The following is a 17,633-nucleotide window of genomic DNA, read 5'->3' on the forward strand; positions in this document are numbered from 1 at the left end:
CTGAGGATAGGACAACAAGCAATGGAGTTAAATTGCAGCAAGGGAGGTTTAGTTTGGACATTAGGAAAAACTTCCTAACTGTCAGGATGGTTAAGCACTGGAATAAATTGCCTAGAGAAGATGTGGAATCTCCATCACTGGAGATTTTTAAGAGCAGATTAGACAAACACCTATTAGGGATGGTCTAGATAATACTTAGTCCTGCCGTGAGTGCAGGGGACTGGACTAGATGACCTCTCAAGGTCCCTATGATTCTAAAGTAGTTATCTTTTTTGAGATAGGGAGATTTTTGCATAAGGAAAATTGAGTGAGTGCGTTCCTAAGGTCATGTGTGCTGTCCTAAACTGTTGTGTGATATACTGAGCTGTGCTATTAACTAGCCTGACATCGAAAAGGGGGCTGCAATTCAGTGTGGGTGAAGAGAACCTTTTAAATATAGGATTGGAGTCTGCAAATCTTTACTGATATTACACCCCAAAAAAATAGATTCAAAGAGCGTTATTATGTGAAGTTGAACACTCAAAAGTTAGGAAAAGCCAGAATTAAGGTTGCATGTATAATCTTAATTCAGGCCTCTTGAGACCTCCTTTAATTACATGATCACATACTATTTTTTCAACATGACCCCTGCATATTCAGTGTACAGGAGGACCTGCTTTGGGGATGTAGCATGGTAATCTTAATTCTGTCATTTCCTAACTTTTTTGAGTGCTTCAGCTGGAAACCTTAATAATGTTCTTTGAACATATTTTTTCTCTGTGTAATTTCCTAGGTTTTTAAAAAAGAAAACTGACAACACAGAAATTTCATGAGGTGGTATCATAATGTCACCCACATTAGTCATCAGTAAAGTTAGAACCACTAGATCTACTGCCCACACTTGTTTCTTGAACTAACTGTGTTCAGTTCTGCCAGTTTCCTTTTTCTCACTGCCTGTACCCAGCAGGGGGCCATTGAGAACACAGGAGAGACATGTGCCCTGATCTCACTTCTAGTGCCTGGACCTAGACCTGGCACATCCTGGGCCAGCCGGGAACTGCCATTGCAGGGGAAATCCTGCTCAGCAATCTCTAATCCGTGCTGAAGCATGCCCAGTACAGATGGATTGTTTGGGGAATTAACCTGATAAACCTTAGCATGTCTCTGCTGAGCACAGATTCATAGACATGTAGGGTTGAAAGGTTCCTCAGGAGGTTATCTAGACCAGTGCTACTCAAAGTTGTGGTCCGTGGACTGGTGCTGGTCTGCGAGCCATCGGCTGCCGGTCTGCGCGTACATTGGAAAAAAAAATTGCTGGTCCCCCACATCAGAGAGCTTGAGAAGCACTGGTCTAGACCATTTCCCATGCTGAAACAGGACAGGCAAACTGCATTTTTTTCAAGGACTTATAACTTGGCCAAATTTAGGTGGATATTCACAGGGAAGGCAAAAGGAATGTCCCTGCCACAAAGGCTACTCCCTGCCAAATTCCAAGTCACTTCTCCAAACCATGGTGGTAACAGAGCTTCTCAGCTGGTTGCCATGATTTTTTAACATAGGCAAAATGTGTTTTTCCTTAGCTCTATTCTTATAAATTGCTGAACTCTTTTGGTTGAAATTTTCTAAAACAATTCAGACTGAGACAGACCTCCAGCTTTGAAAATTTCAGCAAAAAAGTTTAAACTTGGGCAAAGTTATAAGCACCTGAAAATAGGGTCTTATAATGGGACATGTTTGGCAACCTTAAAAAGCAGTAATACCAGCCTTCCCTATATTAAGTAGTCTATTGACTTCAGTGGGAATGCTCAAGTGAATAAATTATAAGCAGTGTGGCTAAGGGTTTGTAAGATTGTACCAACAACTATAAAGTGATTTGGTATATTTCAAATAAATATCTTGACTTTATCAGAAAAGCACAAAAAGGATCTTTCAGTGAAGCCTATTTCTGATTTTAAATTCTCTATAATAAACAAGTCAGTAACTTTAACTGATAAAATCCTTGAAATGTCCATTGCAAAGGGAAATATCGATTAATATTGCATGTCTTGTTCTACATATTGCTGTAAGACAAGTGATAGATGGTTTTTCAGGATTGCCAATTCAGAAATACATTGACAAAGAAGACCATTTTCATCACCTTACCCTAATTAGCTTTAATTATAGCCTCCTATACAAAATAGTCTTTAGATGTATTAAAATATATATTTATCTGCAGGGCATATTATAGGATAATGTAGTCCCCTGGTTTACATAAATAGGTTGGAAATGTCATACAGTTTTGTATCCAACAGCTATAGCTTGTTTACAGATTGCTACCAATACACTTTTCAAAATTTTATATTGTAAATACATTTACACTGCCACTTTTGCTGTTTGTATTCTATCTGAGACTTTTTAAAGCTAATTCCAGACAGACTTGGACCTCTCAGTAAAAGATAAATATTTCACAAGTATTCATTTAAACAAGCTCTAGTGTATCGTTTACATAAATGTAGTGTAGCTCCTGAAATGAGGAAGGAACTTACTAAAACAATAAACTTCTAGTACATTTAAAAAGGAAAATGCCACAGTAAACTGACATGATAAATACGATGTATTCAGAGAACAAATTCACCATGTGCCAAGGCAAACCATACATAAGAAGGTAAGAAAGTCCTTTTGACAAAACAGCATTGTTAATCTTGGTGAAGCAAGAGTAATTCTTCCCCCTCCCCCATTTAACAGGTTTCTATTGTAGCTCTTTAAAAGAACCTTGAGCCTCAATATCCCTGTTACAAACATAACACCTATCTAAATTCAAGAGGAATGTGTTCATTGCTGTAGTACAGTGTTCACTGAAAAATGAATGGAAAGTAATACATTAGTTTCAAGCTTTTGCAAAATATGTAAAAAGGCTTTCAGAGTACCATGACAATTTACTACAGTTTTCTATTCTAGTTGTTCAGCACTAGTATTTCTATGGGTTGTGTGCACACTGTGCTGTAAATAGAAGGGCATTGATGTTAGTGTACAGAAATATCCTCTAGTCAGATATGATATATACATACACGTCTGTAAATAATCTATCTCTGTAGCTATAGAGAGGTGAGTGTGTGTACAAAAGAGCACGATCCGAGATTACCTGGTAGCACAAAAAGCCTAAACAGAAACAAAAGGGAGGATATTCAAGAAGCAAAGAGAGGCTGTTTCCTGTTAGGTTCCAGTAGGGGGAACTAAAGATTCATCGTCCAAGTTTCCTTTTGGCTCAGGGACCTGTGTGTGTTCCTGTAACCCACAGTGCAAACATCAAATAACTACCAGCTAGTCTGTGATCACACGTGGTCTCAACCACACTGTTTACACTAAAGACACTGGAAATAATCAACCCCCTTTGATCTAACTGTGTCTTTACCTGATCACCTTGTGTTCTGCGCTGGTAGATTTCCTAATGTAGGTTTCTGTCAGGGGTTCTGTTCCTACTTTAATTTGCTTTTTATATCTCCCCCAACCCCCGGTTCTACTGAACTCTCTTTTCTGTAGCCTCCCTCCCGCCCCCGCCCCTTTTGGCTGAGATTCTCCTATTCTCCCCTAAGCTTTCGTGGCCGAGCCATGTTGGGTTTCATATTTTCCCCTCCGTTAACCCCCAGTGGATCACAGGTAGGATCAGCTAAACTTTCCCCCTCTCCCCGAGGCACCCAGGGGCGGAAGAGCACCAGCGAGGCCTTGGCCAGACCTTGGGACAGCGGTAGTCGTGTTTTGTGAAATGAACAAATGCTCCAGCAATGCACATTGGCGGGTCAGGCCAGGTTCGTTTTTGGAGCCGGGGCCGAAGCCCTTTCCCCAGGGGGTGGGGTCAGAAGACAAATCTGGGGGTGGAGGGTGGGGAGGGGGGACACGGGACACCAAGGGGTTCACTCCAAGGTGTTGGGTGCATGAGAGGGATAGCTCAGTGGTTTGAGCATTGGCCTGCTAAACCCAGGGTGGTGAGTTCAATCCTTGAGGGGGCCATTTAGGTATCTGGGGCAAAAATTGGGGATTGGTCCTGCTTTGAGCAGGGGGTTGGACTAGATGACCTCCTGAGGTCCCTTCCAGCCCTGATATTCTGTGATTAGAGAGGAGGACTTCTTAGGGAATGCTTCCAGGAAATCAGTCACCGAGAAAATTACCTGCCCATTAAACGGGACGCAGCGAGGAGCAATCATGTAAATTCCCCCTGTGCCCAAGGGTGTGTTTGGGGGTGGGGGGCTGCTTAGGGGAAAAGAAAGGGACCGAGAGCTGCCTAACGGTATTGCCACCCCCCCCCCCCCAGTCTCTCGAGGAGTGGGTGTGGAGTGCAGCGGTTTAGTCCACACCCCACCTCCTCCCTTCCCCAGGCAGACTGGGAGCCGCGCTCATTCTCCTCCCCTTCTGTGCAAGTCGGCGGGGCCGCCGCCGCAGAGAGAAGGAGGAGGAGGACGGGGACGTCTGGCTGCCGGGGCCGCCTGGGCGAGCGGCAGCGGGAGGGTGCTACGCTCACACACACACGCCCGCTGTGCCTGACACACACTCGCCGCCCAGCTCCGCTCTTTCCCCTGAGCCTTTCCCATTCACAACAGCGCGGCAGCGGTAGCCCTGCCGCTCACACCCTCCTGCAGCAGCAGCAGGAGCAGCACGTTGGAGTCACTAGGCTCAAGCAGTTCGCCCTTTATTTCTCGTTGGGGTGGGGGGTATTTTGGGGGTGCTGAGGGAAGAAATCCCTGGTGCAGAATGTTGCCTAGCCATCCCTGAAGGAAGTTAGGAGAGGAACTCTGCAGATTGAACTGATTAGAGAGAGAGAGAGAGAGGCAGAATAGCCAAACTCAACCAATGTTTTTCCTGCAAAGTGCTGAGAAGTTTGTGGAACACTTTCTAGGAATCAGGTCCATTTTCAAAGTATTTTCCTCCTGTCTTCCGAAGAAAGAACTTGGCTTTGGATTGCCATGGATCCTAAGGAGAGTCTTAGACACACTTGAATAATTCCTCTGCTTGAGCTGGACTGGTGGGAATTTAGGAGGCTGTGTGTGCAAAGCAGAAGCCTTTGGAGCTCTCTTTGCTAATCTGGATGGATCTAAAAGTGTCATCTTCAAGACCTTGCCATCTGCAGCTTTTGCTTTTAAGATTTCCCCCTTCACTTTAATTAGCTGCTAGGAAAGTCTAAACTTTTGGACCTACCTCGTCTTATTTTTGGGTACTTTTTTGTGTCATTCTGGGATTGGTGTCTCAAGCCATCTGGATTGCTTTTAATATGTCAAAATGGGTCTGCTGATGCCACTCCTGCTCTTTGGATTTGTATATTTTCAAGTTTATGGTAAGTTCCAGAAAAAAATCTGTCATCTCTTTTTGCAGCATTTCTCTTCATCTGAATTTGATTGGGGGCAGCACATGGATGATAGTAGTTAGCATTAATGTTATAGGATTTAAATCAAGTTTATTTCTGGTAAAGAAATAACATTTAATTAAAAAGAAGGGGGGGAGCATATATGTTTCCAATAAGCAATCCTTCCTATTTGCCAATTTAATGGAAAATAGGTCATGAATGGAAGAATATCAGTCTAAGCTAGAAAGGAAAGAGAAGAACCCACAGTGGTAAATCTCTTGGAGGTAACACTGTGTTTCAGCTTCTGTTATTTTGCCTGGTCCTCTTTCTGAACTTTTAGGCAGAGAATCGACTGAATTAAAACAGGGTAACTGTTCTTTGGATTCAAGTGAGGTGAATTAGAAAATTGCAGCTATGAGTTCCTAAACGATCCGCTTGTATCTGTTGCAGGCAGGGGAATGTATTAAAGGGTGTGAAATCTGACTTGTAAGATGTGGTGTTGGGGGGAAACTATAAAAAGTAGGTTTCAGAGTAGCAGCCGTGTTAGTCTGTATCCACAAAAAGAAAAGGAGTGCTTGTGGCACCTTAGAGACTAGTGTGTAAGTGGGTTGTGTTACTAGAGAAAAGTACAGTATGGAAGCCAGGCTTTTTACAGGGGGAAAAACCTCTGATGTGAGTGTTCAAAGATTCAAAGGATTCTGTCCAGGTGCTGTAAGTGTCTCAAATACTCTTGCTTAGGTGTCCCCCCCCCCCCCGCCCTTTTTGATCAGTTTCTGTATATTTACCAATTATCCCAGGATTTTTTTGTGCGATTAAACTAGCAGCATTTTGGAGAGGGTTTCTTTTGGGATTGTGTTACAGTGTTTGTTGTGGTGGACAAGTGAAGGAAGCTGAGGGGTAAAAAAGATTAAATCAGCATTATATGGCAAGCAGACTGTAATTTAATAGTCCAGAGACTTTGGTAAAAGGATAGGATTGAAGCATTTAAAAAAGCATGGTTTGCTGCTGTGCTGAACGGTGCAGAAATACATAGTATGTTACAGTATTTGTTTGCACACAATTGGAGAACATATGCATGTATTAGAAGTCTTATGTGTGTAGTATGTACTGGTACCAAATGTTTGGCTATCTGCCTATTTTGGATCATTTAGATATTAACTTTAAACAAGCTTTTGGACACTAGATTAATTCACTGTCTGGGACACTGGCCATTTTTGCCTGTCTGTGGGAGCAAACTTTGTTGCAGGAAGCTGCTGCTTAAAAACATTTAATATATCAGAATCAAAGTGAGGCCTCTCTATGAACGTGCAGTGATATCATCTTACCTACTGTAGAAATTGTTTGCCATCATGGGCAACTTGAATATCTCTGCCCAACAGCACAGCAGTAGGCAAAACACACAAATGCAAAGCTAAGAGCAGGATACATGAAAGTATTACTTCACATGAGTTGTATAATGTGCTTTGCAATTGACTCTTCAGTTTGGCCTGTTGATAAGAAAATAAGTTTCTGCGTATGGTATGTTCATCCTAATCAGTATGCAACATCTCACAATAAAAGGATTTTGATAAAACACTTACCTCTAGCATCATTTGTTACAGGTGTGGGATTTTTTCCTATGAAACCAATCACAATTCACAAATCTAAGGCAACCCATGCAGAGTGTGAGTGTGTGTGTGTATGTAATATAAAAACTGTAAACATCATGCTACAGACATGTAAATATTAGTATGTGTTTAAAAATTGTATGTATCTAGAAGGAATATAATTAAAGTGCTCAGTGGAAGTGACAGAGGGAACCAGAGGAGCTTGGTGTTACAGAATGTAATTAACGTACCAGGCTGTTTGGAGGTATATGAAACAAATGCAATTAACTAGCTTGCTGGAACTACAGAAGCAAGACATAATTTATTCTGTTTTTGTCATGGGGAACACAACTAGAACCTTTGTTCTGATTTAGCATTATAGGAAAAGGGAGCGGGCAGGTGAAGCGGATAACTAAGTCAGCACTGGACTACAAATAATGAGAGGATATTGCCAAAAATAGATGTGTCTCTCTCTCGTTTCATTGGAAGATACTGCCGAGGTAGCATCAACATTGACTACATTAACAGGGTTTTAAAAATACAGTTGTGTAATAGCAGCACATCATGACAAACTGCAGATAAGCTCTTACTGTCAAAATGGCTAACAAGTGACTTTGAAGAAAAACTGACATTCAACCTTGGCATGTTGTCACTTTTGCCCCCACAGATGCATAGCTCTGATGGTAGCACCCTAGGGTAACATGGTGCCAACAGTTGATTTGAAAAAAAATATTACAAATAAAATTAAAGACCATTATAATGAACCACACCCACATTTGGGAATAATTGAATTGTTGCTTAGAAAAAATCCTCAAACGTTGAGAGAAATAAAACAAAACTCAAGTCAGCACCCACTCAGTTGCTGTATCCCTGTGGTGTTTTTTTTTTTTCTTCCTCCTTAAAGGCTCACTCTTAACATACTTTCTTGGCCTGAATTTCAAGTGGAGAGAAACCTCCAGTAGGGGTTGAGAGAGATTGGCTATTCTTTCCCTTGCTGTGACATTAGTTTTGTTCAGTGACTTACAAGTAGCACTACACAGTTTTATGATGGTGGTGCAGATTTACGTGGTACATTTTCTTTATGCTTTTGTTGGACCAGAAAATTGCAGTGCTCCAGGAGTATGACAGAAATTTTTTTTTTTTTATTATTCTTATGATTTTCCTGCAGCTCTGCTCATATCCTTTTGCAGTCTGCTCAGGGAATAACTATAATCCCCCCTTTTTCCCGTTGGTGATCAATGTTGGGTCCAATTCTGAAAAAAAATGAAATTTCTCTTTTAACACAGTGCACACCCAAAAATAAACCAGTTGAAGTCAGGGTTAAAACTGCTGATTCCATGTAATTTTCTTTCATTGGTTTTTCTTTCAAGCTTTACTAATGATTTGCAAAAAAGCTGCAAAGACTAACAGGAAAGTTCATAAACATTCTAGTTTGTAAATAGCTATAATTACACATGGATATTAAGCCCTGCCCAGTATTCTTATTGGGCCAAATTGAGCCTTGGTTCAACTCATTGCCTCAGTGGAAGTTGTAACTTTTTATACCAAGACTCAGTTTAATCCATTGTCCCGCTGCAAACTGCAAATGCAACATTTCCATCTGATTGATGGTGTTAAATAAACACATGTACAAATAACGCTTTACGAAGTACAATTGTATGTTCCCCTAAAATTCTGGAGGTAAATTTTTGAGGTATTTATTTTCATAATGAAAAATATCTACAATGGAGGTTCAAGCTTTCTGCCTCCTCTTTGCATAACTCCCCTTTTTCAACAGTAGGGTTAACATCTGTGGCCTCATCCAGATCACAGCTGCCCATCAGAGGACACAGATTACATATAAAGCTAGAATATATTCTTCCAATGGGTATTTGTGCTGACAGGGTCTTGATCTTTCATGTGGTTTTTGCTGTTGATGGATAACCTTTGATTCTGTGGAATGTATACATTTTAATGCATTAAGAGTAAAGTGCTGTTTAGATATATAGTTTGCCTCTTTCCTTTACTCTGGACTTTCCTTCCTTAGGCCCTGATTCAGCAAAGCACTTATGTATATGCTTGAGCCCCATTGATTCAAATTCCTATTGAAGTTATGGGGACTTAATCATGTGCTTAAAGTTAATCAAATGTTTAAGGGTTTAGCTGACTAGAGATGAGCTTATGTGCTTGGATGCTTTGCTAAACTGGGAACTTAATATTTGCTTTCTCTACTTTCCGTACAGTAATTAGATATTACAGCAGCATACGTTCCTATGCAAAGATAGGAAATGAGAAAATTATCATGTTGCAGTAGCATTTCCAAGAATGAGTGTGTGTGTAAAAGGCAATGTCTTTACATAGTGAATTTATTTCTTTCCTTTTTAGGTAAACTCATCTTGGTGCACAATAAAAGGATATGATACAAGCAGTTATTGTTTTAAATCTCTATCCTACCTCTTCTGCAACAGCTCAGTGGATTGCATGTGCCATTAGATCAATCCTTCCAGAAGTAGCCTTCTGTGTAGGGAGGGAGCAGGCAGTGTTGCTTCTGGAAGTGTCATTTTAGCAATACAACAGATTAATGGATTAATGGGCTGTAACCAAACAAGTTGGCAGGCTTCAAAAATCTATTTAAAAAGTGAGAGAGGCATGGAGGGAAATTCAGGGGAGAAGAGAAAGTGCAGGCTTGTTTGTGTGCCTTCTGAATAGGCCATCCAGCAAGTGCACTTCTAGGACTCAGCATTCAGGATGGCAAAGAATTGATACGAAGGGTCACAGCATGGCTCAGAACGTGCTTTGTCCACTGCTGAAATCTTTAGTTTAAATTACTAAATGCAGCTTGATGCATTTTATCAATTTATTACCCTGGAGTTACTATACAAATGTTGATCTCTGCTAAATACATTGTTAACAGGTTCAGCACTTTCTATTTTATCCAACCTAACACTGTCAGGTTTTTTCTGTGATCTCAACTGGCCTAGTTGCTCTTTCTTTGGCTACCATCTTGTTCCCCACCTTCCATCCCAATCCCCCCAGTTCCATCCCAACATTGCCATAGTTGCCCCATTGCTTAGAAATCATATTGATGTTACTTCTCTCTTGCCAGCAGGCTAGCTTACTAGTGCTTGTTTCTTCATTTCTATGGGAATCTCTCCATTTTGTGTTGCAGAAGAAAGGAAGTATTCACACTTGCCAAATAAATAAATGCTTTATTTGCTCAAGCAGAAATGTTATTCCTTGTATGTGAGTGAGTGTTGGCAAAAATACAGGACATTTGTTCTTGTGGAAAGCACTGTACAAAATTCTGTAGGTATTGCTTGTAGTCTCTGGGTGAAATCCCAAGCCTATGGAAGTCCGTGGGAATTTTGGGTGTGCACAGAATGCAGAAATCTGACCTTAAATCTGATCTCAGAGATAACATTGGGGAAGGAGGAAGGTCCTTAAAGAGGCCCAGTTCTGTAAACTTTTACCCATGTAAAGTGATTTGTTTGACTTGAATAGCACTATGTACATGAATTCGGATGTGCAAAGTGAGGCCTTATTTTGTCATCTTTGGTCTCAGTCCCATCTTCTGTTACTTAGCATACACCATGGATATCTGCTCTTGTCCAAAAACAAGAGCAAACTGTAAATTTCTGTCCTTCCCTCCAGTCCTTTCCTCAACAAACTAACTATTCCCCTTTTGTTGTTTATACTTATCATTAATGTATAAATTAAACAAACAAGTTCTGTTCATTTAGGACCTGATTCCTGATGAGAATTTTGCATTGACTTGGAGCAGGACCTTGGAAAGGAGGTGGTATATTGAATCACTGTAAATAAAGCACTGGTTTTAGTTCAGAATGTGATATTTGTCAATGTGATTTACCTGTTACTATGTCTCCATAGCCCTGGCAGATGTATTATCAGGTATGTGTTCCCTTTTCATTGGGCTCTCAGAATAGAGTAAATTTAGGGTCCCCAAGTGAATAGAATTATGACCTGTAAGACTTGAAACAAGAATGTGAACATGCACTGCAAACATTGTAACTAATTCTCTTTTCTCCCCTCTACATTAGCAACTATTCAGAAAAAGGTCTTTATTTCATTTTTAATTTATGGTCCACAGACTTAGTTTGTTGAATTATTTTTCACTGGCCTACTGGAGGCAAAGAGTCCAGGCTGAGATTGAAAAGGTTATACAGAGTACTTTAGGACAACAGGGTCTTTATGATGATGTAGATTTGACGCCAGCTTGATTAAAGCCAAGGCATTCAAAGTCAAGGTTTGATACTCTGACCATAATTCACACCATTGAGAGAAAACACAAGGCAGAAATGACAGGTGTTTTGCCTTGAGTTCCTCTTTTGAAGCGGACTTTATTGCATATGCTATTCAGGACTAGATAGGGGCTTTTGCAGCCACCATTGAGCTAGGTGTGCCTGCTCTGGTGGGAGCTACTGGGGTCAGAATGTGTTTTTTGGGAAGCGTGCTGAGGAGCTGCAATGACTGCACCCTTTTAACAAGTGCAGCATGAGTTCCACATAGTGCTAGTTGTAGCCTCCGAACATTAGCAGTCTTGGAAATAGGGTAGCCATGATCCAACCACACCCTTTTTACAGGTGTGGAGCACCTCAGGCTTCACCAACTCTCTTTCTCCCTTGTACTTAGGCTGCATAGGCACTCAAGTTCTTGATGCCTGCCATGGGAGAGAGAGATTAAAGTAGGGGAGGGCTTTTTTATGGATTCTCTGCTCCACGCCCTGTGCTGTGCTGTCATGCAGCCAGTCACAGCCTGGATTTTAATTCTGTAAAAAGAATTCCTCATACAAAATAAGTGTGTGAACAATAACACACAAATATGCACCAAGCACATATACATAATAAGCTGACAGTGCCTGTGTGGAGCCATTATGCTTTAGCAGGAAAGTCCTTATTTAGAATCCATGGACCGTTGTGCTATGACTATGGTAATTTAAAAATGTTCTGGCAAAAATTACTAAACTTCTGCATCTGTGTTCGATTTTAATCCTTTAATAAACCAGCTGTTTGTTTATTTGGCTAAATGGTTTCTTTGTAAACTTATTTAATAATAGCTGTTATCTACAGCTCTTCACAAGATAGCGGTTTTGCTTCACCAGGTATTGAGTTAACATTCTTTTTGGCTTTGCTCCTGGGTGGATTTGCAAACATCCTCCCCCAAGCAAAGGTTGATGTTCAGTTCAAACAAAGCCCAAATCTTATAATGGTTATCTCAGTTGAAGCCACAGAATTGTATCAAAACCATGCATTTTCCATAGTTACCACAAAGTTACCATAGTTGCACAGGAAACCATAAATTGGCCTAGGTTTGCTGATAACTGAAGTTCATGAACATTGGCAGACCTTTGGGTGAATGCAGTGTGAGTTTTGACACAAAGCCTAAAACCAAGGGAGATTGTATGCTTTGAGTTTTCACTATGTATGTTGTGCGCAGCTCTCTTGGACTCGTGGAAATGCTACCGCAACTTTAATTGCACACTAAAACTGCTTGTTCCTCAACATTTACAGGGGCACTTTGTATTATTACTCATCATTCTGAGGTTAGTTTGGAGCAAACTTTATGATGTGTGACACTCATAGTATCTCCCTCTCTGTTAATGAGACTTCATTGTACCTCTTCAGTTCCAACAGACTTCTGCTAGGTAACAATAATAACAACACCCAGCTCTTATATAGAACTTTTCAGCAGTAGATCTCAAACTGCTATACAAAGAATGTTGGTATCACTATCCCCATTTTACAGTTGGGGAAACTGAGGCAAAGATAGCTGAAGTGACTTGCCCAAGGTCAAGAGAAGGCCAGTGGCAGAGCTGGGATTTAAGCCCAGATCTTCCGAGTCCTAGTCCAGTGCTCTATACTCTAGCCATTGATCTGGCAAAGCATTCTTCCTACTCAGTCACAGGGTCATTGTCAACATTCCCTATCTTCATTTTCTCAGATGGGTTTAAATGGAGCAACAGTTTTCTTGGCCTGAGATATGGGAAATACACTGTTAGCCTGAAGTGCCAAGATTCAAAGTACAATCTCTTTTCCTACAGAATGAAGCAACTACCTAGATGATTAAGCCACTATTTCCGATGTGGTACACAGTCTTTGAGTATGTATTTGTGCATTGCCTATGCAACTGCAGTGCAGTGTGCCAACACGAGTAGGCTTTATCAGTAATGTGCTTGTCATAAATGTACATCAGGCAAATAATGCAAAGAATAAATGGCCAGCAGCAAGTTGTAAAGCACCGTAAGCTCTGTAGTTCACTTCTGTTAATCACTAGCCATTGATTCCAGGAGAAACTGAGTGGAAAAAATGTAACCTTTTTAAAACCAAAATGTCAGGTAACTTATATCAGCCAGCATCTTTCTCCTGCAAAGTGGACTAGAGGAACCCTTCATTTGGGAGTATCAGAGGTACCTTTTTACTGCTGTGAAAATGTCAAGAGTTAAGTAGTAGTTATGAGAAGTATTTTAATGGTACATCAGACTTGTAATCATGGATCTAAAAGCTATAATTCCATATAGTTTTTCAAGGTGCTTACGCTTCCGTGGCCAGTATTGCTGCTTCATTGGCCAAAGGGAAAGAGGAGTTTTAACCTATAGCACTGTATGTTAGATCTGTAGTGGTGCAGAAAGTGTGGATGCCTGTTTTCATGGCATACATTGATTTATAATTGCTTCAGCCTGAGATTTATTGTTTTGGAAAGCGGGAGGGGGAGATCCTAAACTGCACACTCTGTAGACACTATGGACCAAATTCTCTGCTGGTATAACTCCATTCAGATAAATGTTCTGGTTCATTTTTGCAAATATATGGTTATATGATACAAATGAATTTCAGTGCTTTAACTTGCCTTTTGACAACTGGGACAGTCATCAAGTAGGGAACATTCTCTAAAGACACAAATCTTGGAGAAAGAGAACTTATAGGTTATCACTGGACTTTCACCTCAAACTATTGCATTTGTAACATTTCCACACTGGAGTTTAAGAAATTTCAAGCCAGTCAATATGATGTGTCCACTCATGCGAATGTCTGAACTACAAATTTGTTCTGCACTTTTCTTCTACTTGAACTCATTTCATCTTTGTAAGCAGCACAATGTGGCATGCACCTAATAAGAGCAGACAGTTTATTTTTTAAAATTCAGCTCCACATAGGATAAAATCCAAGCTTTTGGAATATGGGGATTTTTTAAAAAAACAGCGTACAATCCTATGAGCTTTAAAACTGTGCCTTTGAAAATGTGCTTTATGTATGTATGTGCATGGCTGTGTGAAAGAAAACATCTCCAGAAACACAAGGGAATATGTGCAGTTATAGGCAAAAAAACTGTAAACATAATAATGGGGATTGCTGGAGCACTGAATTAAAAGAAAATGAAATACCTGACAAGTAGATAAATAGATATTTAGTTAATATGGATTGTTAAGATTCACATGAAACAGAATTGTTTAGTGTTTACTGAATCCTTTTTGACAATCGATCAATTTAGGATCAAATGGAATAGAACATGTGTCTGGCTTTGTATGACCCCGAATTCTTCTCTTCCCCCTTTGAGCAGACAGCATGCCTTTTCCCCTAAGTGATATTGGTTGCTAGGAGAAGTTCAGTGGTCTGGCTGCCTCTTACCCAGCAGTAAAACCAAAGGGTGTATTGAGGTAGAGTAAGGAGCAAAGCACGGTATTGGCCATGAATCATGAGTTGTCTCTAATATGTCCACTTTGTTCCCACTTTTTCTTCAAAAACTTTTGTTTTTACCAATACTGTTTCTTTTCAACCATCTTCTATAAGCCTTTCAGAGAGCGGGAAAATTGTGCTGCTGAGAGACCACTCAGAGAAACAAAAAACGGGGTTGAGAGTTATTCATGGGGCCACATTAGTGACAATGCACAACTCAATGAATAGCTTCAGTCAGCTGCCTTTAAAGTTGAGTGATTAATACCTTCTGTTTTTGCTGGGGGTAAAAGGCACTCAGAAAGGTCTTCCTACTGGTTCTGCCAGTTTTCAGCCGAGATTCTGACCACGTTCTATGGAACTGTTTGCAAAGAATTTTCTCAAACCGTAATGTATATAGCTCTCCTGAGGCATGTTTTAAGGTTTCAAACAGTGGCATATCCAATTTAGTTAACACTAACAGGACAAAATTATTAACAACATGCTACAGTACAACCCTATTTATGTAAAGCCCTTTAATTCAAAACTCTTATTTATCAGTCTCAATCCTATACCCTAGTGTAAATCACTTAACCAGTACCTCCCCCAAATGATCTGAAACATAAGTTAGCCAAACATTTTTGGATTCCCCTAAAATCTCGTGCATAAAGATGATTCATTTCATTGTATGGCTAGACAGTGAGATGCCTATGAATGAGAAAAAACTGATTTAATAGTCATAATTCAGGACATTCCCACTTTAAATAGTCTGCTTCATTTGCATAATTAAAGTCTCATTACAGTTATCCCACGATTTTTGTGAAGTTCCCTAAGAAAAAGCTATGAAGATGGAGTCTTAGGTTTCTCATGTGCTGTCCTATGAAGATGAGACCACGTGACTACAAACAATTGGGATTTGTACTGCAGAACTGATGAGTGACTGGGATCAGAACAGCCCTATGCATAATTTTTTACAGGAAAACTAGTAATTCAAGTGCAGAACCATATTGTGGCCAAGGATCTTATTACTAATTTGGAATGTCTTGGCTATTCATTCTTGTGACTTGCAGATCATAAAGAAATGTAAGGCCAGTTTCGGTGGTGACATAAGTGGTGGTGTAAATGGAAAGAGTAGTGTAACTCCTACCAGTTTGTCCACGGTTGAGCAGAATGGGTACAATTTATCCTTATTTCTGGGGGTACCAGATTACCTGTAGGTACCAGATTCAGTCCTGGCATAATTCTATGGGATTTGTGCCTGTTCAGGTCAAGATTGAATATGTCCTCTGGGAGAGCTATAGATAATCTCTGGTGTAACTCTATTGAAGTCAATGGCATTACACCTAGGATGACTTTGGCCTATGAAGTCTCTCAAAAATGTGTACCTTTAGTATGTTTGGGGGCAAATGTTTATAGCTATAGGAACTTGAATTTAATATTGATATTTCCAATGCTGATGAATTAGTTTTGATGTCAATACATTGTAGGTATTGCTTGTAGGCTCTGGGTGAAATCCCAAGCCCATGGAAGTGCGTGGGAATTTATCATTGATTTCAGTGGAATCAGGATTTCAGCCTGTGAGTGCACAATGTTTCTTCTGTGTGGGAAGGTAACGTTGAAAATCGAGTATGATGTTTTTTAATTACACAGAGTTTAAGAGATTGATTTGTGATTACAGCTGTACACTTAATTTTAAGACTATTAAGTAAAAGAAGATTCACCTGGACTGTGTCCATTTAAAGAAAGACAGTTGGCAATTAGCTCAAATAGCAATGTAGTTAAAGCTATATCCAACAGTAGGCAGCATAGCCATCAACCTGTGAACAGATCAGTGCTGTGCCTATAACAGCATGAAGACTAAATTATTCTCTTTAAAATAAAGGCTGACTGTCTTCTTACAAAGAACACTTTCAGCATTATGCCTGCGCTGATAAGTAAAGCTTCCAGTATTAGGGAAATGTTCAACTATATGTAAGCAAATACGCATGGAATAAAATGTGGAAGCAGAAAGGATGGAAGAAAGCACTGTGCCTTGAAGTAAGGGTTTGCAGGATTGGGTACCGATATACTTATGCTGCCACTTAGGCCATACATGGCACCTTCTGTCCAAGGGTCTCCTAGTGCTTCACAGCCTTTAAGGGCTATATCAGGTTGTTTTCATGCTTCCAAGAATAGCGGATGGTGCATAGTTATTGTCCTGAGGGGAGCCCTCGAAGACGTGCCTGAGAGAAACACAATGCCTTCTGGGCCTCCCTTTGGAGCAGGATGGAGGAATAATTTGCAATAGTGCTATATAGATACATCACACTCCACCTCTCATGTGCAGCTACTCCATTGGTTGGTACACGAGAGGGAAGGGTGTGGAGCCATGGGTCAGTCTGTTCTCAGACCTCACTCAGTTGCTCCCAGGGGGGCGCACTAGGTGTGTAGCCCCTGTGCTTCCCTAAACACCTAGAACTGTGATCTAAGTAGGCCATATGTGGCTCTGCAGGCAGGTGAGGAAATTATTATTCCTTACTATTCTCTTGTGTGGCCACCTAAGAACTAGAGATGATCTAGCCCTAAGAAATTAATTACTGACACATTCCTGTCAGGTGGATTCTGTAGTATTATTGTTACCTCCATTTTACAATTAGGGAAACTGAGGTGCAGAAAGGTACTATGCACTTCTTATTAACTCTTATATAAAACTACACACGAGGCTTACTTCACTTGCCACTAAAATGCAGCCACCTCTGGGGTAGAGAACAGCAAATGTTCAGGCGTGCTCAGAAAACCGATGTACTCGTTCAGAATAGGCTATGTAGAATACCATATCTATATATGATTGCAAGGGCAATCTTGGTAAATAAAATGTAGTTCCCAGAGTTGGAATTTGGCTGAGACAGGGATCTCAGGGCCCCTATGTTTTTTTTAATGTCATTCTATGTTTAACTGCAAGTGGTCCAGACCTTGGTTTAACATTTCAAAGAAACAGCACTCTGGTCTTGAGTGTGTGTGGTGAAGCTGGGAGGTTGATTTTAGTATTGATACAGTGGGAAGATTGCTACCTATTGAGTCATTAATACCACATCCTGCAGCGTCTTGGGTGTTCCTCCATGGTCTTCT

At 40.5% G+C, this 17,633-nt stretch overlaps 1 protein-coding gene across 11 annotated transcripts in view; it reads left to right on the forward strand.

The window, feature by feature from the left end:
• The window catches only part of ROBO2 (roundabout guidance receptor 2), a 1,509,143-nt gene that overhangs the window by 890,987 nt on the left and 600,523 nt on the right, over window positions 1–17,633 (forward strand). The window contains exon 1 of one of the 11 annotated variants that reach the window (XM_074971543.1): window positions 4,671–5,284. The exons of the other annotated variants lie outside the window; for them this stretch is intronic. Within the exon in view, the coding sequence (XP_074827644.1) occupies window positions 5,230–5,284 (55 nt within the window). The 5' untranslated portion in view covers window positions 4,671–5,229. Of the gene's footprint in view, window positions 1–4,670; window positions 5,285–17,633 lie in introns of those variants that run through there. 11 annotated transcript variants of the gene reach the window in all.

The sequence above is a fragment of the Natator depressus genome, chromosome 1, assembly GCF_965152275.1.
Source record: "Natator depressus isolate rNatDep1 chromosome 1, rNatDep2.hap1, whole genome shotgun sequence".
NCBI lineage: Eukaryota > Metazoa > Chordata > Testudines > Cheloniidae > Natator > Natator depressus.